This window comes from Camellia sinensis, chromosome 11 (genome assembly GCF_055761805.1).
Source record: "Camellia sinensis isolate YWXY chromosome 11, ASM5576180v1, whole genome shotgun sequence".
NCBI classification, from domain to species: domain Eukaryota; kingdom Viridiplantae; phylum Streptophyta; class Magnoliopsida; order Ericales; family Theaceae; genus Camellia; species Camellia sinensis.
The window spans coordinates 173,177,710-173,199,556 of record NC_138971.1 but is presented as its reverse complement, the minus strand read 5'-3'; the positions used below and the strand labels follow the sequence as shown (position 1 = coordinate 173,199,556).

The 21,847-nt window shown below is 39.8% G+C and overlaps 2 protein-coding genes across 3 annotated transcripts; one reads left to right on the top strand and one right to left on the bottom strand.

Annotated features, from left to right (window-relative positions):
* Window positions 1-12,435: 12,435 nt before the first annotated feature.
* LOC114272313 (BTB/POZ domain-containing protein POB1-like) lies at window positions 12,436-16,536 on the bottom strand. 2 transcript variants are annotated; one of them, XM_082896284.1, is made up of 4 exons: window positions 16,216-16,536; window positions 14,873-15,006; window positions 13,738-13,801; window positions 12,436-12,934 (listed from the first exon to the last, which is right to left on the bottom strand). In XM_082896284.1, exons 1-4 carry the CDS (start codon window positions 16,475-16,477, stop codon window positions 12,660-12,662), a joined length of 735 nt encoding a protein of 244 aa, XP_082752410.1. In that variant the 5' UTR covers window positions 16,478-16,536; the 3' UTR covers window positions 12,436-12,659. The 2 variants fall into 2 exon arrangements, with proteins under 2 accessions (XP_082752410.1, XP_082752411.1); XM_082896285.1 differs by having other exon boundaries at window positions 14,873-14,994; window positions 16,216-16,535.
* A 984-nt stretch (window positions 16,537-17,520) lies between these two features.
* On the top strand, window positions 17,521-19,962 carry LOC114272312 (uncharacterized). The gene is made up of 3 exons (XM_082895682.1): window positions 17,521-18,631; window positions 18,800-19,200; window positions 19,381-19,962. The coding sequence occupies exons 1-3, from the start codon at window positions 17,521-17,523 to the stop codon at window positions 19,960-19,962; spliced, it is 2,094 nt and encodes a 697-aa protein (XP_082751808.1).
* Window positions 19,963-21,847: the final 1,885 nt, after the last annotated feature.

Below are 21,847 nucleotides of genomic sequence, written 5' to 3'. Positions count from 1 at the left end.
CCACAGAGTTGAGTAAGTCATCAACTCATTCAACTGGAGTAAAACATCTCGGTTGAATCCACAGAGTTGAGTAGATCATCAACTCATTCAACCGGAATAAAATATCTCAGTTGAATCCACAGAGTTGAGTAAATCATCAACTCATTCAACCGGAACAAAACATCTCGGTTGAATCCACAGAGTTGAGTAAATAATCAACTTATTCAACCGGAGTAAAACATCTCGGTTGAATCCACAGAGTTGAGTAAATCATCAACTCATTCAACCAAAATAAAACATCTCGGTTGAAACCATAAAGTTGGCATTGAAAACAGCAAAATGCTTCAGTAAAGATAAGTCACTTCTATTATATTTGACAAAAAGAGTGTTACATTCGGCAGTGTGGGGAAAACAAATCCTTCCTCAAAAAATTACATAAGAACGAAAAAATACTAAAAATAGTACAGTTTGAGGTTAGCCGCATTTCACGGCCGGCGTATGCCTTTGCCATCCAAATCTTCTAAATGGTATGCCCCCTTGCCCGCTAGACCAGTTACCTTGTAGGGCGCTTCCTAATTTGCCCCTAGCTTGCCTTCGCCTGGCACCAGTGTGTTGCCCATGACCTTCCTTAAAACCCAGTCACCCACTTTAAACGGTCGAGGGTGCACAATTTTGTTGTATTTCCTGGACAGTTCTTGTTGGTATGCGGCCACGTGGATCAAAGCTTTTTCCCGGCGCTCATCAGCTAGATTCCAGGGCGACTGCTTCAGAGTTCATCTCGGGCTCAAAATTTTCACTGCGGATGGTGGGCATGCCGATTTCCAATAGGATGACCGCCTCCATGCCGTATGCCAACGTAAAAGGAGTTTTCCCGGTAGATCGCCTCGGGGTCGTCCGATATGCCCAAAGGACACTTGGGAGTCCCTCGACCCATTTTCCTTTGGCTTTCTCAAGTCTTTTCTTCAACCCATCAAGAATGGTCTTGTTTGATGCTTCGGCTTGGCAATTGGACTGCGGGGAAGCCGGGGTGGAGTTGTAGAATTCGATCTTCAATTCTTCATAAAATCCTCTGAATAAGCGGCCGCCAAATTGGGTGCCATGATCAGAAATCAGAAATCAGAATCTTGGGGACGCCAAACCGTGTTACCACATTTTGCCAGACAAACCGTTTGACGTCTTTCTCCTTGATAGTCGCTAAGGGCTCAGCTTCAACCCATTTGGTGAAGTAATTCGTAGCTGCAATGAAGAACTTCAGGTTGTCTAGTGCCATTGTGTCACGACCCAAACCCGCCCCTATGGGTTTAGCACCGTAACCGGCCAGTAATCCGAGATTACCGAAGGCCTGCAGAACAGTAGTCCAGTAAAATAGAGTACAGGGCCTGGCGGAAGCCAATACAGTAAATAAACAATGCCCAATGAGCTGTGACAGTCTATATGCCAAAAAGATTTTTCATGCATTCATATAATCACAACAGTACAGGCTATACAAGCATTTACAGACATTCAGTACAGGGATCTAATCCCTTGATAACAGTACAGTACAGTGGATAACAGTCTATACAGTAATACAAAACAGTGACAGGGACTAGCGGGGGAAAAGACACCCCAAGCCATAGCATGGCGAACTTGGAACCTCGCAGTGAGGCACGGTGGTTGGCTTGACAAAACTGGAATAACCCTGACGCCTCTAGCTTTGATCCAGTGCCTGAACACCTACATATATATATGAGCAGTGAGCTAAAGCCCAGTGAATAACATAAAGCGTAAAGGGGTTTAGAATAAATGTCCTTACAGTAATGAAAACAGTTCATTTCAATCAGTATTTCAGTTGCTCAGTACAGTAAACAGTCATATGTGGTACATCCATTAGCATATCAGTAACAGTAGGTCTTAAAAGACCGAACAGTAATGATGGCCATCAGTCGGTAAACAGTAATGGCTCCACAAGGGAACCGACAGAGATCTCTGTAACAGTAACAGTAAACAGTAGGTGCTAAGGATGCCACAGTACAGTTCAGAAATAAAGGACATATATTCATTCAGTAATACCAGTTCAGTAAACAGTTCAGTTCAATATTCAAAGATAATCAATTGAACATATCTTTACACAATTGTTACACACAGAGTTTTGGGCTACAGTAGGCTAGAGCGTCTCCTCGAAATGCCAACCCTATACAGTTAACAGATTGAACACACTCTAAGTTTCACAGCTGGGAAAGGTAATAATTAAATCCCTAAATTTGCCTCGGTGTGTTCTACATCTATATCCTCAAGAAGATGTCTTAAACTAGGCCTAAGAATGCCTAGAATAGGATGAGGATGCAAAGATGTACTTTTAAAAGCATTTTCAGATTTTTCAGAAAACAGGGGTCACGCTCGAGCGTAGGTTACTCCGCTCGAGCGGACATGCAGACAAAGGTACCCGCTCGAGCGTAGAATTATCCGCTCGAGCGTTCTGCAAAAACAGTCATAAGTGCTGGATGGGTGGAATCTTCGCTCGACGGACGCTCGACGCCCGCTCGAGCTTGAGACACATGATTACGCTCGAGTGCCCAATCCTACGCTCGAGCGGTCTGTAAAACAGTGCAGAGATGCTGGATGCTCGAATTCCCCGCTCGAGCGCCACTTCCCCCGCTCGAGCGGGAGTGCAAAATCTGGAAATCCCAGATTACACCTCCAAGCTCAAACTCAAGTTCAAAAGCATCAAAATCGATCCTCTTGGGCCCATTTTCTGGAAAATCCTTATAAACACATGGAATAACATGATTCAAAACTCAATTTGAGAAATCAAAGCCCAAGGGTGTTTAATTCGAACCCAATTTCAAACCAATTTCATGAACAATACGAACATGCAAACATGCATGAATTTTAAACAACTTCAAAGTTCAATTTGGTGCTCTAAGGAGCCAATTAATCCAAAAACAAGTTGAAAACATGGACCATTACAAAATTATGGACATGCAAGTACCATTTTACCATGAAATCAACTCACAACTCAACAATTCAAACATGCATGCAACAATTAAGCTCCAATTCAACAACAATGAACCAAAACATGACTTAGTTCTACAATGAAGCATGAATCATGCAAGAACTAGCTCAAACACATCAATAAAGGTTGATTTCTCTTACCTATGTCTTCAATTAAAGGCAAGGGAACTAGATTAGCAACCACACTTCAATTTCCTCAAGCAATTCTACCAATGAACTCAAGATCAACTCAATTCTCTCTCACTCTCTATTTCCCTCTCTCTAGTCGGTGATGTGCTCAAAAGAAATGGCTGAGCAAATGTTCATATCAAGTATAAGGCTCAAATGTGTGTGAGTTAGTGGTCCATTAGGGGTAGTTTGGTGAATAAAGCCAACTTAAGCAATTGATCAATATTTAATCTAATTTAATCATACCTAATCAGTTTTCAGATAAATACACCATAAAATCACATTAATTATGAGGGTCATAAAACATCAATCAATTCCCGGTTCGGCCGCCGATAAGGCCTTCAATTAGCGGTTTAAACAGAACACGTGAACAGATCAAAGAGACAATCAAACAGATAGAATACCAATTAACACACATACTCAGTCAATACAGTTCCAGTTTTCAGTCAGTCAGTTCAGTACTTTATCCAGTTCAGTTTAACGGTAATCAATGTTTATCGGTACTCAATCAGTCATTAATCGGTAAACAGTATGAGGGTCGTTACAGTCTCCCCTCCTTATAAAGAGTTTAGTCCTCTAAACTCGAGTTACCTTCAGTCTGGAAGAAAACAGGGTTCAGTGGGAACAGTTTAGGATATCTTTTAGCCATGTCTTCTTCCCTTTCCCAAGTGGCATACATACCACCATGGTTCTGCCAGTCAACTTTCACTAGCGGGATCTCTTTGTTTCTCAGTTTCTTGATCCGTCTGTTTACAATCTGTATAGGCCGTTCCTCATAAGTGTAGTCATCACTCAGCACTATACGAGTAGGCTCTATTACATGGAAAGGATCCCGTAGGTAGTCTCTCAACATAGAAATGTGGAAGACGTTATGCATATGCTTCATTTCAGGAGGAAGCGCAACTTGATACGCCACCGGATTGATTTTCTCAATAATCTCATATGGTCCGACGTATCTCGGTGCTAACTTGCCTTTGACTCCAAAACGAGTCTGGCCTTTCATTGGTGTCACTTTTACAAATACGTGATCACCCACTTCATACTCTCTATCTCGTCTTCTGACATCAGCATAACTCTTCTGTCTGCTCTGCGCAGTTTTCAGTCTCTGTTGTATCAGTTTCACTTTCTCAGTCGTTTCATAAACAATCTCGGGCCCAAGCAAAGGCCCATCTCCAACTTCTGCCCAGCAAATCGGAGATCTACATTTTCTGCCATACAATGCCTCGAAAGGCGCCATACCAATGCTCGAATGGTAGCTGTTGTTGTAGGCGAATTCAGCCAATGGTAAATGGCTTTCCCAGTTTCCCTGAAAATCAAGGACACACATTCTCAGTAAATCCTGCAGAGTCTGGATGGTCCTTTCTGACTGGCCATCTGTCTGAGGATGGTAGGCACTACTCAATCTCAGTTCAGTACCTAGTGCAGTCTGTAGGCTTTGCCAAAATCTCGATGTAAACTTCGAATCCCTGTCAGAAACAATGGACACAAGCACTCCATGCAGTCTAACAATTTCGTCAATATAGAGTATAGCCAATTTGTCCGCATTATAAATTGTCTTAACAGGTAAGAAGTAAGCAGATTTAGTCAGTTTGTCAACAATAACCCAAATCGAGTCCATACCTTTACTGGAGCGAGGCAATCCCACAATAAAATCCATAGTGATATGTTCCTATTTCCACTCCGGTATCGGTAAGGGCTGCAATAAGCCTGCGGGTCGTTGATGTTCGGCTTTAACTTGTTGGTAATGAAGACATTTCGATACAAATTCTGCGATTTCTTTCTTCATTCCCGGCCACCAGAAATTCAATTTCAGGTCTTGGTACATTTTCGTGTTCCCTGGGTGGATAGACAGTTTTGAATTGTGGCCCTCTTGCAGAACTCTTCTTCTCAATTCAGTATCGTTTGGTACACACAGTCTTTCTTGAAATTTCAACACATCATTCTTAACCTTGAAACCCGGTCTAGGTTTAGTTTCCCTTTCTTCGATGATCTTCTTCAAGAAGTCATCTAGTTGTTGTTTCTCTTTAATTTCTTCGATCAGTGCTGGTTGAGCAGAAATAGCAGCTAAGGTTCCGCCTTGTTCTCGCAAAACAATTTCAATTTCAGATTTTTCAAGGTCACAAAGCAGCTCTTTCTGTCCAGTGAGTAAACAGGCTAAGTTTCCAATTGATTTCCGACTCAACGCATCGGCAACGGTATTGGCTTTTCCCGGATGGTACAAAATCTGCAGGTCATAGTCTTTAATCAGTTCTAGCCATCTCCGCTGTCTCATGTTCAGTTCTTTCTGTGTGAAGAAATATTTCAAACTCTTGTGGTCGGTATATACTTCACATGTCACCCCATACAGATAGTGACGCCAGATTTTCAGTGCAAATACTACTGCAGCAAGTTCCAGATCATGGGTCGGGTAGTTCTTTTCATGCGGTCTCAGTTGTCGGGAAGCATAGGCAATTACTCTCCCATTCTGCATTAAAACACATCCCAAACCCATATGAGAAGCATCACTAAAGACAGTATAACCATCCGTACCTGAAGGTAAAGTCAGAACAGGTGCAGTCACTAATCGAGTTTTCAACTCCTGAAAAACAGATTCTCTTTGGTCAGTCCAGTCAAATGATATTCCCTTCTAAGTCAGTTGAGTCAACGGTAAAGCAATTTTGGAGAAATCTCTGACAAATCTTCTGTAATATCCATCCAAACCCAAAAAACTTCGGACTTCAATCACGTTTGTCGGTCTAGGCCAGTTCACTACAGCTTCAATTTTCTGCGGATCAACAGAAATTCCATCTTTGCTAACAACATGCCCCAAAAACATAACATGGTCAAGCCAAAATTCACATTTAGACAGTTTAGCATACAGTTTCTGTTCTCTTAAGGTTTGTAGGGCAAGTCTCAGATGATGTTCATGTTCTTCTATATTCTTGGAGTAAATCAATATGTCATCAATAAATACAACAATAAAATTGTCAAGGTATGGTTTAAAAATTCTGTTCATGAGGTCCATAAATGCAGCTGGTGCGTTCGTGACTCCAAAAGGCATAACTTAAAATTCGTAATGTCCATACCTCGTTCTAAAAGCAGTTTTATCAATGTCATCTGATTTAACTTTCAACTGATGGTATCCGGATCTGAGGTCAATCTTCGAAAATACTTTAGCACCCTGTAACTGATCAAACAGGTCATCAATACGCGGTAATGGGTATTTATTCTTTACAGTTACCTTATTCAGTTCACGATAGTCAATGCACAGTCTCAGTGAGCCGTCTTTCTTCTTTACAAACAAAACAGGCACACCCCATGGTGAGGTACTGGGTCTGATGAACTTTTTGTCTAACAGTTCTTACAGTTGTACTTTCAGTTCTTTCAATTCAGTTGGAGCCATTCGGTATGGAGCTTTAGAAACCGGCTGTGTTCCGGGAACCACATCAACAGTAAACTCAATTTCCCCGTCAATCAAATCTCCTGGCAAATTGTTTGGAAAGACATCTGGGAATTCTCTGACTATAGGAATACAGTTCACATTAGCATTATCATCAGTAGATACAGTCAGTACAGAACACAGATATCCCTTACAGCCCTTTCTAATCAGTTTAACAGCTTTCACAGATGAAATCAGATATGGGGGAGGTACTATTCCAACCCCATTAAACACAAATTCAGGCAAACTAGGTGGACGGAAAACTACTTGTTTTGTTACACAGTCTATGGTGGCATGATATTTCGTTAACCAGTCCATCCCCAATATAGCATCAAAATGATCAATATTCAATGGCAGTAAATCAATAAACAGATGTGCATCTCCAACAATGATTTCACAAGCAGGGTACATGTATGCACAGGTCATAGATCCCCCAACGGGTGATGATACAGCTAATAGATAATTCATAGGTTCTAAAAGGCATGCGACACATAAGAATGCGTAGACCCCGAATCAATCAGTACATAAGCATTTTGAGTACAAATAGAGAGAATACTTGACACAACGGTCTCGGTATTCTGGACGTCTCCCGGTACTAGGGCGAACACTCGGCCCTGCCTCATAGGCTCTTTCCCGGTAGCTTTGGGGTTCGGTTTTGGTGTAACAGTTGATACCGCTACGCTTGGTGTAGCTTTACTACTAGCTTGTGGAGTAGAGGGGCAGTCCTTAACCATGTGGCCCACCTTGCCACACCTGTAACAGGCTCCTGATATCTTGTAACAGACTCCCTTGTGATTTTTACCATATTCAGAACAGGGCAGTATTGTACGGTTTCCTTGACTAGACGTAGTCGTTGACCCCGTATTCTGTTTCTTGTTCAATGGACTATGCTTGCCTTTCTTAAACTTGAAACTCTGCCTTTTTCCCCGCCATTCAGACAATGGTGTTTCAGTTTTCAGTGCTTCAATGTTCGATTCAGCCATCAAGGCTCGGTCAAGGACATTCACATAGTTCGGTAGTTTCAGAACATTTATTCGGTCAAGAATTGTAACATTAAGGCCGCCTTCAAATTTTCTGGCCTTCTTATACTCAGTATCCACCATATGCGGTGCATATCTAGCAAGCTCGGTGAATTTTGTCTCATATTCAGCCACAGACATTACTCCTTGTCTCAGCTGTTCAAACTCAGTTACTTTCCTATCCCTAACACACTGAGGGAAGTATTTTTCAAAGACGGCTCCCTTGAATTGAGCCCAAGTCAGAACGGTATTTTCATCACGGATGAGCATCCACTACCTTCTAGCTTCTTCTTGCAATGTGAAGGTGGCCAACAGTACCTTATGTGCTTCAGAGCACGGAAAAACCTCAAATAATTTTTCGGTTTCCAGAACCCAAGCTTCAGCTTTTAACGGTTCAAGGCCTCCCTGAAAGGATGGCGGTTTCATTTTGCTGAACTTCTGGGTCAGAGCAATTATATCCCCATCATTAACATTCATATTCTATTCATTCACATTCACATTTTGTTCCGGTACAACCGGAGGAGGAGGTGGGGGCTGTTGATTCAGTTGTTGGTCCAGTCTTGCAGTTATCAGTTCCATCATGTGTTCCAGTCTGGCCATTCTGGCCTCAGAGGATGAGGTTTCAGTTTCGTTTGCAGTGTTTGCATTATCCATTTCACTATAAGCAGTTATAATAGTTTTAAACATAAGTAGTCATTTGTTTAACAGTTTACCACATCAACATATATTCAGTCAGTCATATCACACACTCATCATGCTCATGAGATGCCCTAATTACTTTTCTAGGACACCCTATAGCTCATTTGGACACGTGTGTGCGGTATAACTCGTGGTAAGTATCGCTCTGATACCACTCTGTCACGACCCAAACCCGGCCCTATGGGTTTAGCACCGTAACCGACCAGTAATCCGAGATTACCGAAGGCCTGCAGAACAGTAGTCCAGTAAAACAGAGTACAGGGCCTGGCGGAAGCCAATACAGTAAATAAACAATGCCCAATGAGCTGTGACAGTCTGTATGCCAAAAAGATTTTTCATGCATTCATATAATCACAACAGTACAGGCTATACAAGCATTTACAGACATTCAGTATAGGGATCTAATCCCTTGATAACAGTACAGTATAGTGGATAACAGTCTATACAGTAATACAAAACAGTGACAGGGACCAGCGGGGGAAAAGACACCCCAAGCTATAGCATGGCGAACTCGGAACCTCGCAGTGAGGCACGGTGGTTGGCTTGACAAAACTGGAATAACCCTGACGCCTCTAGCTTTGATCCGGTGCCTAAACACCTACATATATATATGAGCAGTGAGCTAAAGCCCAGTGAATAACATAAAGCGTAAAGAGGTTTAGAATGAATGTCCTTACAGTAATGAAAACAGTTCGTTTCAATCAGTATTTCAGTTGCTCAGTACAGTAAACAGTCATATGTGGTACATCCATTAGCATATCAGTAACAGTAGGTCTTAAAAGACCGAACAGTAATGATGGCCATCAGTCGGTAAACAGTAGTGGCTCCACAAGGGAACCGACAGAGATCTCTGTAACAGTAACAGTAAACGGTAGGTGCTAAGGATGCCACAGTACAGTTCAGAAATAAAGGACATATATTCATTCAATAATACCAGTTCAGTAAACAGTTCAGTTCAGTATTCAAAGATAATCAATTGAACATATCTTTACACAATTGTTACTCACAGAGTTCTGGGCTACAGTAGGCTAGAGCGTCTCCTCGAAATGCCAACCCTATACAGTTAACAGATTGAACACACTCTAAGTTTCACAGCTGGGAAAGGTAATAATTAAATCCATAAATTTGCCTCGGTGTGTTCTACATCTATATCCTCAAGAAGATGTCTTAAACTAGGCCTAAGAATGCCTAGAATGGGATGAGGATGCAAAGATGCACTTTTAAAAGCATTTTTAGATTTTTCAGAAAACAGGGGTCGCGCTCGAGCGTAGGTTACTCCGCTCGAGCGGACATGCAGACAAAGGTACCCACTCGAGCGTAGAATTATCCGCTCGAGCGTTCTGCAAAAACAGTCAAAAGTGCTGGATGGGTGGAATCTCCGCTCGACGGATGCTCGACACTCGCTCGAGCTTGAGACACATGATTACGCTCGAGCGCCCAATCTTACGCTCGAGCGGTCTGTAAAACAGTGCAGAGATGCTGGATGCTCGAATTCCCCGCTCGAGCGCCACTTCCCCCGCTCGAGCGGGAGTGCAAAATCTGGAAATCCCAGATTGCACCTCCAAGCTCAAACTCAAGTTCAAAAGCATCAAAATCGATCCTCTTGGGCCCATTTTCTGGAAAATCCTTATAAACACATGGAATAACATGATTCAAAACTCAATTTGAGAAATCAAAGCCCAGGGGTGTTTAATTCGAACCCAATTTCAAACCAATTTCATGAACAATACGAACATGCAAACATGCATGAATTTTAAACAACTTCAAAGTTCAATTTGGTGCTCTAAGGAGCCAATTAATCCAAAAACAAGTTGAAAACATGGACCATTACAAAATTATGGACATGCAAGTACCATTTTACCATGAAATCAACTCACAACTCAACAATTCAAACATGCATGCAACAATTAAGCTCCAATTCAACAACAATGAACCAAAACATGACTTAGTTCTACAATGAAGCATGAATCATGCAAGAACTAGCTCAAACACATCAATAAAGGTTGATTTCTCTTACCTATGTCTTCAATTAAAGGCAAGGGAACTAGATTAGCAACCACACTTCAATTTCCTCAAGCAATTCTACCAATGAACTCAAGATCAACTCAATTCTCTCTCACTCTCTATTTCCCTCTCTCTAGTCGGTGATGTGCTCAAAAGAAATGGCTGAGCAAATGTTCATATCAAGTATAAGGCTCAAATGTGTGTGAGTTAGTGGTCCATTAGGGTTAGTTTGGTGAATAAAGCCAACTTAAGCAATTGATCAATATTTAATCTAATTTAATCATACCTAATCAGTTTTCAGATAAATACACCATAAAATCACATTAATTATGAGGGTCATAAAACATCAATCAATTCCCGGTTCGGCCGCCGATAAGGCCTTCAATTAGCGGTTTAAACAGAACACGTGAACAGATCAAAGAGACAATCAAACAGATAGAATACCAATTAACACACATACTCAGTCAATACAGTTCCAGTTTTCAGTCAGTCAGTTCAGTACTTTATCCAGTTCAGTTTAACGGTAATCAATGTTTATCGGTACTCAATCAGTCATTAATCGGTAAACAGTATGAGGGTCGTTACACATTGGGAGTGGTCCCACTATGTCTAGCCCCCACATATCAAAAGGCCAAGGGCTTGTGAGGGAAAGGAGTTCTCTGGCCGGCTGGTGAATTTGGTGGGCGAACTTCTAGCACTTCTCACATTTTCTAACATACTTTTGAGCGTCCGCTTGCATGTACGACCACCAATATCCTTGCGAGATAGCTCGGTAGGCCAAAGATCTTCCCCCGATGTGACTTTCGCATATGCCTTCATGAATTTCGTACAGGAAAGGTTCTACGCTGTTTGGGTGTACACACTTCAAGTAAGAACCGATGTATGACTTCTTATATAAAGCGCCAGATGGAGAGAGCCAAAACCGCTCTGACTTCACCCGGACTTTATGTGCTTCATTTTTATCGGTCGGAAGGGTTCGTTCTTTCAGGAAGAGGATAATAGGGTCCATCCAAGAAGGGCCAAGCTTGGTGCAGAGTACTTCTGTCTGCTCAGGTTCCTCGATACTAAGCCTTGGAAGAAACTCAATCAGGAGAGGGCTGGGGGATGTTCTGTCGACCATGGAAGCTAGACCGACTAATTCATCCGCACGACCGTTTTCTTCACGACCAATTTGTTGGACCCTTATTGTCTGGAATCGCTTGATGTGTTCTCTTACGAGAGCTTGGTACTTGGCCATTCTGTCGTCTTTGGCTTCGTAGACCCCGGACACTTGGTTGACAACAAGTTGGGAGTCACTGTAAACCATCAACTCGGATGCGCGCAACTGAAGCGCGCTCTTAAGCCCGGCCAATAGCGCCTCGTACTCAGCCTCGTTGTTTGATGTAGGGAATCTGAGGGTGATAGAGTGCTCGATGGTCAGACCATCTGGCGAGATCAAAACTATGCCCAGCCCGGCGCCGTGACGATTTGAGGCTCCATCTACAAAAAGATTCCACATTTCACCGACGAAGAGTTTCCAACACTCTGAGGGGTTCTGGGAGGCGTGAAGGTTGACGGGATCATCGGCACTCAGCTGTTCGGTTTCAGGTTCGAATTTATGAAGAGCCAAGGTGAATGAGATTTCAGGTTTGAATTATGAAGAGCCGTCGACTTATGTTATAATCTAACTACTAACATACTATTTGCTATCTTGTAAAAATAAAATAAACTTTATCAAAAATTTATTAGTGAAATTCACTTATAAAAAAATTTACTCCATATATATATAACTTATCTATCATTTTATGTAGATATTTAAATGAGAAAACATGATAACTGATGATTAGTATGTGACATAATTTTTCCAATTCATCATTACAGGTCAACAATTAATCTTGTACGAAATTTAGACTGCCTAAAATTGGTTGATTTTATTGGATAAGAATGGAGACAAGAGTGACCTGCATATGTCTTTGTTTGTGCATATAAGAAAAATCTAAATTGGAAGTCAACCTATAAACAATGCCTACCTGCCCATGCCAGACATCTAGAAAGTCAGGGGAACTGTTAATAAATGAAACTAAACAAAAAATATCGCAGAGGAATCTTAAGAGCATTTCCAATAAAAATGTTAAAATTGTAAGTTGCACAAGATAAAGTTATAAAAATGAGACTCAATTTTGTGTGTTATGAATTTGTTGATTTCATACTTGCTCACGTACGCAGTAGTTTGTTACATTTGTTACATATTTGGGTGGTTGCTTTTATCTACATACAACAGTGTCATACTTTACACAAGAGTATATGTTTTTAGAGGGAGTTTGTGTTGTATTTTAATCTATTTTTTGGGTTGCATTGCATGAGAATAAGACTCTTCCACCATGTTTTGGGGCTTATTTCTGTCAAGAGGAGGGCCAAGTTGCGAGAAACTGTTTCGCTGCATCTGTAACTGGCTGCACTGCTTCGGCCATTGAAACACTTGAAGGGAGGTCCAAACAAAGCCAGGCAGACTCCAGAGTCATAGGCAAGTATTGCAGTAACCGACTGCAGTATTTCATGCACGAAATGACTTCGAATTTGTCAGCAGCCATAAGCACATCAAGCAATGCAGAAGGTGTGGTTGTTGATAATGTGCTACTGTACATAAAATTCAGGAGGTCCATGAGGGCTGCTTCCTCTGCTCCACAACAATTATACAACAAAGAGACAGAGAGAGGACTCTTGTTAGTTGGGTTAATGTAATATTTCTTAGCAAAAGGGGAAAAAATAAAAATAAAAAAGGAAAGCAAGAAAGAAGACAACAGTTAAAATGATAAAAGTGTGTTTGACCATGTGATTCTTGGAAGGTATTAGTAGAAATAAAATGTCACATGCTCAAAATTGTGAGAAATTCGATGGAGTGATTGAAAACATGGTATACATCAAAAAAGCCATGGACCCTAACTAGATTTAGGGAAAATTCCATCTGGGGCTTTAATTTGCATTTTATTAATTTTGAAAAGTTTAGTTTCGTCAATTATTTGGTCTTACGAATCCGATTTTGTCTGAGAATCTTCTAGAATGCTTATTTTTCTTTCAAGCCTAATTTTCATAATTTCCTTTATTTTTGCCCATCTGTCAAGGAATTGTCTTAATTGGTTGTTTCCTAGTTAGATTAAGGTTCGATTTTATTATAAATACAAAAATTTCATTAACAATTTTCTCTATCATTTCTTTATAATTCTGGTAATCTTACGATTCAACAGAGTTGTGGTGTTCTTACTGCCACAAATTCTACTCTTAAACGTTTTAGCTTCGTCAAAAAACCGCCAATGGGTACTAGAGGTACATCTGAACCTTAGGATGGCAACAATCAACAGGATAAATTGACATCGTAAAACTAGAAGTTTCGTGAACTTTTATATCACATGAACAAGCTAGCAAGACATAGACTTGACCAAAAACATAAAACTAATGAAATGATACTCTACTATTATTTACCAGAGGCATGGATTCTTAGAGTTACATGTCGCTGCTCCGACTCTCTCATTCCATTAGAGAAAAGCTGCAAAGAAATAGGCCAACATCATCAACAATCCCGTCCAACCAAAGTTATAAACAAAAAAACATTTGGGACTGCCCCCACCATGGCATGGGACCCACTCCTTATGAGATATCTGTTGGATATCACCCCATGTGAGGAGTGATTCTTTCTCCACCAAAGCACAACAAGTGAAGGAGGGCGGCTGCCAACTGACAAGCCACAAGGTAGATGGCCACTGAAAGATGAGTGAACTGGCCGTGTGTGTGCCAGCCAAGCTCTCTACCTCCTCCATCTTGGTGTATAAATGGAGAGGTCGAGGGGAGAGTTTAGAGTGAGGAAAATTGTGAGTGGAAAAATGTAGAGCAAGTGAGACAAAGAGTCCCTCTATGTGAGAGGGGGAGTTCAGTGAGAGTTGAATGAGAGAGTCTCCTCATCCGTTGTGTAAATCTCTTTGTAATCATTTATAGTGAATCTCCGCTTACTTTCCCATAGACATAGGCATTGAGGCCGAACCACATTAAATATAGCGTCTCCTTGGATGTGTGTTTTTCTGCTTAGTATGATTTCTGGAAGGTCTTGGGCGGGATTCCGGATCCCCAACAATATTAGTTAGATCCAAGCTTAGAAAAACAACACACAAAGGCAGAATGAAGAGTCTTTAGAATTATGATTTGAGCGTGGAAAATTTGTTTGGTGAATGAGTTTTGAAAAGAGTTTTGAATTGAGTAGAAAATTTTTGATGTGACATATGATATTTGATACAAAAACTTACAACTCATAACCAAATACACAACTCAAAATTCTATTACAGCTCATAAATTTTTTTAAAAAATTCAGAAAATATTTTTTGTTGAATATATAAAAAATAACACGTGTCAATTGCACAAAAAAAAAAATTTTGCATTGTTCCGGTCAACTAGCTAGACGACCAGTGGGACGACCAGTTAACTCAAATTTTTCTACCTTCGACCGAGTTTTCAAAAGTGAGCGTGAAATTAATTTTTAAAACCTGCAAACAAATGTCATGTGCAAACTAAAGGGTGGAACTTCGTTCCAAAACCCTTCCAGACACAGCCTTTAGTTTTCCTTCACCTTGCAGAAAAATGGACTTTTTGCTGCTAAAATTGGAGAGCTGATGTGTACATTCTTGACTCCAAGAACCATTGAACAGTCCATGTTCCAAAATGAATCAATGTTTTGAACATCTTCATCTTCTACAAAACCATCTAATTAATGTTACAAATTAGTACATTGACTACAAATTACCCAACTCATTTTATTAAATACCCAATAGTCAGAACTAAGAAGAGGTGTTCTAAACCATGTTACTACTAGTTATCAGTTAGCATTATCATCATTGTTGTTGTGATTCTATAAAACTAATGAGAAATGATAGGTTGTTTCTCAATTTTTTTGTTTGGATGAAAAAACAAAAAACAAAAGATGTCTTTTAGTAATTTATTTGTGGAGTAATTTAGATATTATAAAATATTTATAAAGAGCAATTTTTGTTTTTCATACCATCTCCAACCCTTCACCTATTTAGATCATCAATTTAGACCAAAAAAGTTATTTGATATATCTCATTAGTGAGAATCAAAATTTCATCAATTATTTTTAAAAAGTACCTATCCCAAGAACCTCTTTTAAAAGTTTTAATTGAAAAAAAAAAAAAAAAAAAAAAAAACTTATTCTCAATCTTTCATCTTTAAACAATTTCATCATGCCAAACTGAAAAAAAGAATTGTTGAAAATCTGGTAAAAGATTTTATTTATAACTGTTTTGATGAAATATTTAATGAAAATATAATTTGATATTAGTTTGATAAAATGATTGGATCACATTTTTATCAATTTTAAACTGATATATGATTTAGTGAAGGATTTGACATGCTCTCACAAAATCAAACAAAACATGATCCTTCCCTATTTTTTTTTTTTTTTTCACATCTAATTTAATTTTAAATTTGAGTAAAAAGCTTGAATTATAAATTATTCTAACTCTTTCATCAAATTTTCATAAAAATCTTTAAAAATTCCCCTTCTATCACAGTTTTACTTTTCATCAAATTTGTTGAAAAAATCATATCTAAGTTTGGCAACCTATTAATACAAAAATAGCCAAAAAAATATATTAGGAAAAAAAAAAAAAAAAACCTCAACTATTTTATCTATTTTTCTACACATCTTCGTAAAAATCAAAAAATAATTAAAATAACTAATTTTCAAAACAACCCTTTATCTTATTAAATTTTCAATAAATTTAATGAATTTCAAAGTTGATGAAAAAATATTTCATCATGATTTGATGAACATCTAATGAAAAGATTGAAAATTTGATGAACACTCAACAATATTTATTTTTTATCAAATTAATAGTTTTTATTGCTTTTAAAAAAAAATAAAAAATTAATGAGATGAGTTGGCTGAGTTACCGTTTTCTTTGTCGATGTCTTCTATACTTGATTTTCGGTTACAAGTCGAATCGGACTCGGGTATGTCGGGGATGATTTCGATCCGAAGAACCCGATCCGAGAAGTCACTGTCGTTGAAGGCAAACAACTCGAAATTCAAGTCCAAGTCGGAGTCGGAGTCGGAGTCGGAGCCCGAATCCGAGGCGGAACACCAACAAAAGAAATCCGAATCCATGATCGTCCGAGGATCCAAGAACTTCACGTCGTCCGGTGTTGTGTTCATCTCCAGTAGTTCTCAATTATTGATCATACGAATTTATTATTATTATTTTAAAAGCCTCATTTTAATTGTCAAACTTTATTATTATATTTATATGTCACAGTCAATAATAATAAATTAAAATAATTTATTAATTTTATATGATATTTTTCAGTATTTTTTTTTTATCTATTATCATTAGAATACTAGGAGGTGGAATCTAAGACTATCACTCCTATTATAACTATTAGTTGGCCTGATGCATGGGTAATTTTTTTTCGGAAAATTTACCAATAAATTCTATTTCACAAACTCTTAAATTAATTAGTCCCAACTTTATTCTTTTGTTCGGGTAAGTCCTATCAGTGGGAAAGTTTGTTACTTGTTGATCCTATTTTCCATATTTGGTGCAACTGTGTCGACAGTTTTACCCATTATTGTTATGTTTCCATATTCTGTTGGGGGATCACGTGGGTCTTGAGATTTTGTGGGTATAACAGTTGATATTTCAATGTTACCTGTGGAGACGTTTCAGCCTATGCGACTTTAGGGTTGTTAGTGGTGTGGGTCGGTGATTTACGGTGGCTGTGTGACGGACTGATTCAGAAAGTTTAACGAAAGTCGGTTCCCCGTTGGTTGAAAGGTATGTCTTCTTATTTGTATAGCATTTGCAGTTTTGTACGTTTTGGTGTTTTTGACTGAACGACAACAGGTGAGGGTGGGGGGTTATGTGGTGCATTTTTTGGGGTGATTTTTTGTGTTAGGCTGGTATGCTCTGTTTTTTGAATTGCTTCCGTTGTGGGTGTGTGCCGCATTACGTGTTGGTGTAAGGGGGGTTCTGTTCAGCAAGTGGGGTGTGGGGGTTGTGTGCTGCATTTTTGGGGGTTGTTTTCTGTGTTACAGACATATGTGTTGTTGTTCGAATTTTCTCTTGTGTGGGTGTGTATTGTTTTGGTTTTCTAGTGTTTTGTGGGTTTTCTGGTGTGGGTGCATATTTTCTGGTGTGGGTGTGTATTGTTTAGGATTTTTCTGGTCCTGATGAAGCACGTGTTAATCTTGTTAGGGGGATGGAAACACAGGTTATGTTAATTTGTTGTTATGGAAATGTTAATGCTGCAATTAATTTGCAAGCTCCATTTCGGTTTGATGACATGGTTAATTGTGCGTGCGAAAAGTTTCCTGGGTTAACACCGGCCCAAGTGCGTTTGTTCTTCAAGATACCAGGTTATAACAATTTCATATTACATAATGATGTCGATGTGGAAAACATGGTATCTCTTGCACGGTCTTTCCGTCTGCAATGCATCGATGTCATCGTTCAATTACAAGAGTCACGCGACGCTGACAATGCTGGCAGCCCGGTTCATAATCTGCAGACTGTCCCGTGTCACACAGCGGGGGTGTGTGATGATTCGGACATGGATGACGAACAAGATTTATTGGAAAATTTCTGCCCTCACATTGATAAGGTTTTTTTGTCTGCTCCATGGGCTAATGGGATTCAACATGTTGGTCAAAGTTTTCAAGGTGGAGCATCTGAATTTCGAAATGTTCTTTGCAAGTATGCGGTTGAGTGTGGCTTTCGCTTCAAATTTGTGAAGAACGATTCTGTTCGAATCACAGCTGTATGTACGATGAGAGAATCGAGAGGATGCATGTGGTTGGTACATGCACGTGTATTGCATGCCAATGGATTTTTCTACCTTCGTAAGTGGAACAGCGAGCACATTTGTGGTGTTGCTGTACGGACCCCCAAAAACCCTAGGGCTGGTTCCGATCTGGTGTCCGATGTTATTTGTGAACGGGTACGTGATAAACCACTCACAAGGCCTACTGATGTTGTGTATGACTTGAAAAAAGATTACGGATTGGAGGTTAGTTACCGAGTTGCATGGTTAGGTGTAGAAAAAGCTCGTGGTGAAATGTTCGGTGCACACTCTATTTCATTTGACCAACTACGATGGTATAGTAGCGTAGTAATGGAAAATAATCCTGGGAGTTACATCAACATTGAATATGATGAACAAAACTACCGTTTCATACAGTATTTCATATCATTCAAAGCATGCATCGACGGGTCCAACCATTGCCGCCCATTGCTTTTCTTGGACGGGACTTTTCTAAAAGGAAAATTCAAGGGGAACTTGCTAGCCGCAACTGCGAAGGATGGCAACCAAGGTATTACTATGTGGTAATTATTTATATATTATATTTATGTGGGGCAAATATACTTACATTGTTGCTAGGAAGGACACTTTTTGTTCCACATTGGGGAGACCGTCATAACACTTGTTCATAATTTATGTTTCACAGATTGGTTATTTGACAAACAAATTAAAAATGCAGGTTTATTCCCTGTGGCCATTGCGATTGTTGATTATGAAAACACCACAAATTGGGCTTGGTTTTTGGGACACCTCACAAACGTGGTAAACCGGCAAAGAACACTTACATTTGTCTCTGACCGACATGCGGGCTTACTAGAATCGATACCCATCATATTCCCCACAGCGAAGCATGCGTTTTGCTTACAACATTTGCAGCGTAACTTGCAAGACAAGTTACGTTATGTGAACAGTTCATACCGGTCTGTGATGTTGGCTAAATTTCGTGCCTGTGCATATGCTCCGACTGTGGCTGCATTCAACCAGAGTATGGAAGAGTTCACAAAATGTGGACGTAAGGTTGTGCTTGCTTTCTTAAAAGATTTACCCTCACATTACTGGGCGAATGCTTACTTCCAGTACGTAATTACTTTATTTCTTTCCCGCACACACACTACATTCCTACAGTACATCTTTTCTGTATCATGCATGCGCATTGCCTATTTTTTTGACTAACACATTTCATCATTCTTCAAAAGCAGAGGTTCACGGTACGGTGAGATGAGTTCCAACGCCATTGAATCATTTAACTCATGAATACAGGAAGCACGCCACCTACCAATAACTCAAATGATTGATAGTATCCGGGGAAAAATTATGCACCAGATGGAAAAACGGAGACGTAAGGCAAATGCGTGGGCAGGTGTTATTTGTCCCAAAATGGAAGCTCGGTTGGTCAAAGCGTACAACAAAGGTAGATCGTGGCTCGTAAGCCAATCAAACGATGACGTGTACGAGGTTCACTCTTTTCCATCCGTCATGGTCGATGTTGGCAGACGTACATGTTCTTGTTTCAAGTGGCAAACCAACGACTTTCCATGTGCTCATGCAGTCGTGGCAATCCGAAACAGTGGTCTAGACCTGTACCAGTTAGTTATTCCCTACTACCATGTGGCTGAGTACCAGAATTCATATGCACAAAACATAACCCCCATTCCAACTGTAGAGAAACCACAATTTGACTCTGCAGATTTTGTCATACATTCCCCCGCTGTCAAACGCCCACCGGGAAGGCCCAAGAAGAAACGCATGCTTTCCAAAGGGGAACAAGTCCAACAAATTCGGTGTGGTCGTTGTCAACGCATAGGTAACCACAACAGGAAAACGTGTAAGGAACCAATTTAGCTTCTACACATAATTCGCTGATTCGTATTTTTGACATTAAACTTTCACAGTTTTCTTATTAAATAAGTGGATGTTCCACAATTCCATATGCCGTCATTCAGACAGAAGAGTTAATGAACAATTTTATTTTTGATGCATTATTCTGTTTACCTCTTCACTGTATTTATTTACATCTGCTTCGTATTGTAGTGCTATTAATTTCAGCACATACGCCATAATTCAATGTGTAGTTGCAACATTTTATCGTGATGTGACCACATCCGCAAACATTACATACAAATAATAAATATATCACAGAATTGCCTGCTAACAACCATGTTTGGACCATTTTCAATTTTGTCCGGATAACCGTCATGCGGCCCATAGTCGTGTCGTTTTCCATCTTTTCCATGACTATAATTTTCGCATATATACCATGCTTATACATCAATATCTTTCAATTTTCGACACCCAACTTCTATTACTACGTGCACATCAACGGCACACATTTTCTGCCCACAACTCAGTCCCACAAGTTTTAAATACAATCACACAACCTACCTACAAACGCATGAAGCAACAGGCCAAACAAACAACCAAAATCATACTGCAAATCATACCATACTTTCCATTCAAAATGCGTAAAACGTTATCCACAACGACTAGTACGTAATACCCACAAAAAATATGTCCAACATTTTCTAAACCTGAATTTCCAAACCACAAGTGCAAACCAACAAACATGTTGTTTCAAAAAAACAAACAAAATGCATAAGCCAAATTCAAAAACCAGAAAATGCTGCGTCCGAATTCTCTCTCGTCGCCATTTCAGACCAAACACATCTAATCCTTCAACCCCCGGGTCAGATCGTTGATGAAATACTTAACCATGTTCGCTCGCAACACACTGCAATTACTACCTTGCAATGTTCGCTCCACGTCGCCACGATACACATACTGTCGCATTATCCCACACACTATCACCCCACAATCAAGCCTGCACATGAAATAAGCACATGTAATCAGTGCCACTCATAACAGCATTGTCATCATTACAGTACCCTTACATTTACAACAACACTGTTACTTACGTGTCTGGTTTTTGCTGTGGACACTTAGTTACGGCCTCTAATGGATGCCTGAAATTTGCCTCAATGCTCTGCTCATCCAGTCCGAACTGACGTAACGATTGCATCATAACATCTGAGACACGTTCTTTCTGTAATTCAATAAAATTACAAAATTAAACCACCACAAAACCAAATCACCAACCATCGTCTACACAACTACAACCAATTTACACAACACACATACTAGTTACACTTATTTACTAGCAGAACAGCTTCGGTGTGGTGCACATCAGTCCTATCCCCACGTTGCCTCATCGGGTTATAATGCTTCCAACTACCATCTTCAGTGTCATACACTACAAGCGTCCAGTGCCCAAGATGACACATTGGAAAATGCATGAAACGAAACTCGCTCCCTGCAGACACATTCTTCCGGATATAATTTCCTATTGAACGCACATCATTACTTTTCACCACGTCCTGCAAATACATCATTGTCATCCAACATTACTACACCACCACAACACCTACAACAAAAAACAAATAAATAAATAAACCACAAACTCACCAGGCACACACTACTGAAAAAATATGACTTGTCCACCAACTCATTGTCTCCATACATCCTCAACTGGTCGGTCTTCAACAACTCCACGTACGCATCAACGACCTACCAACCACCATAACCAATTTTCAGAACAATGCTGTAGTAACTAAATAATTGTCATGATGCCACCGTTTAAAACGAAATTAACCACAAATATATGAATAGGGAATACAACATTAAAACCACTATATGTAAACACTCACATTCCCATGCATGGAGCTCTGTCGTA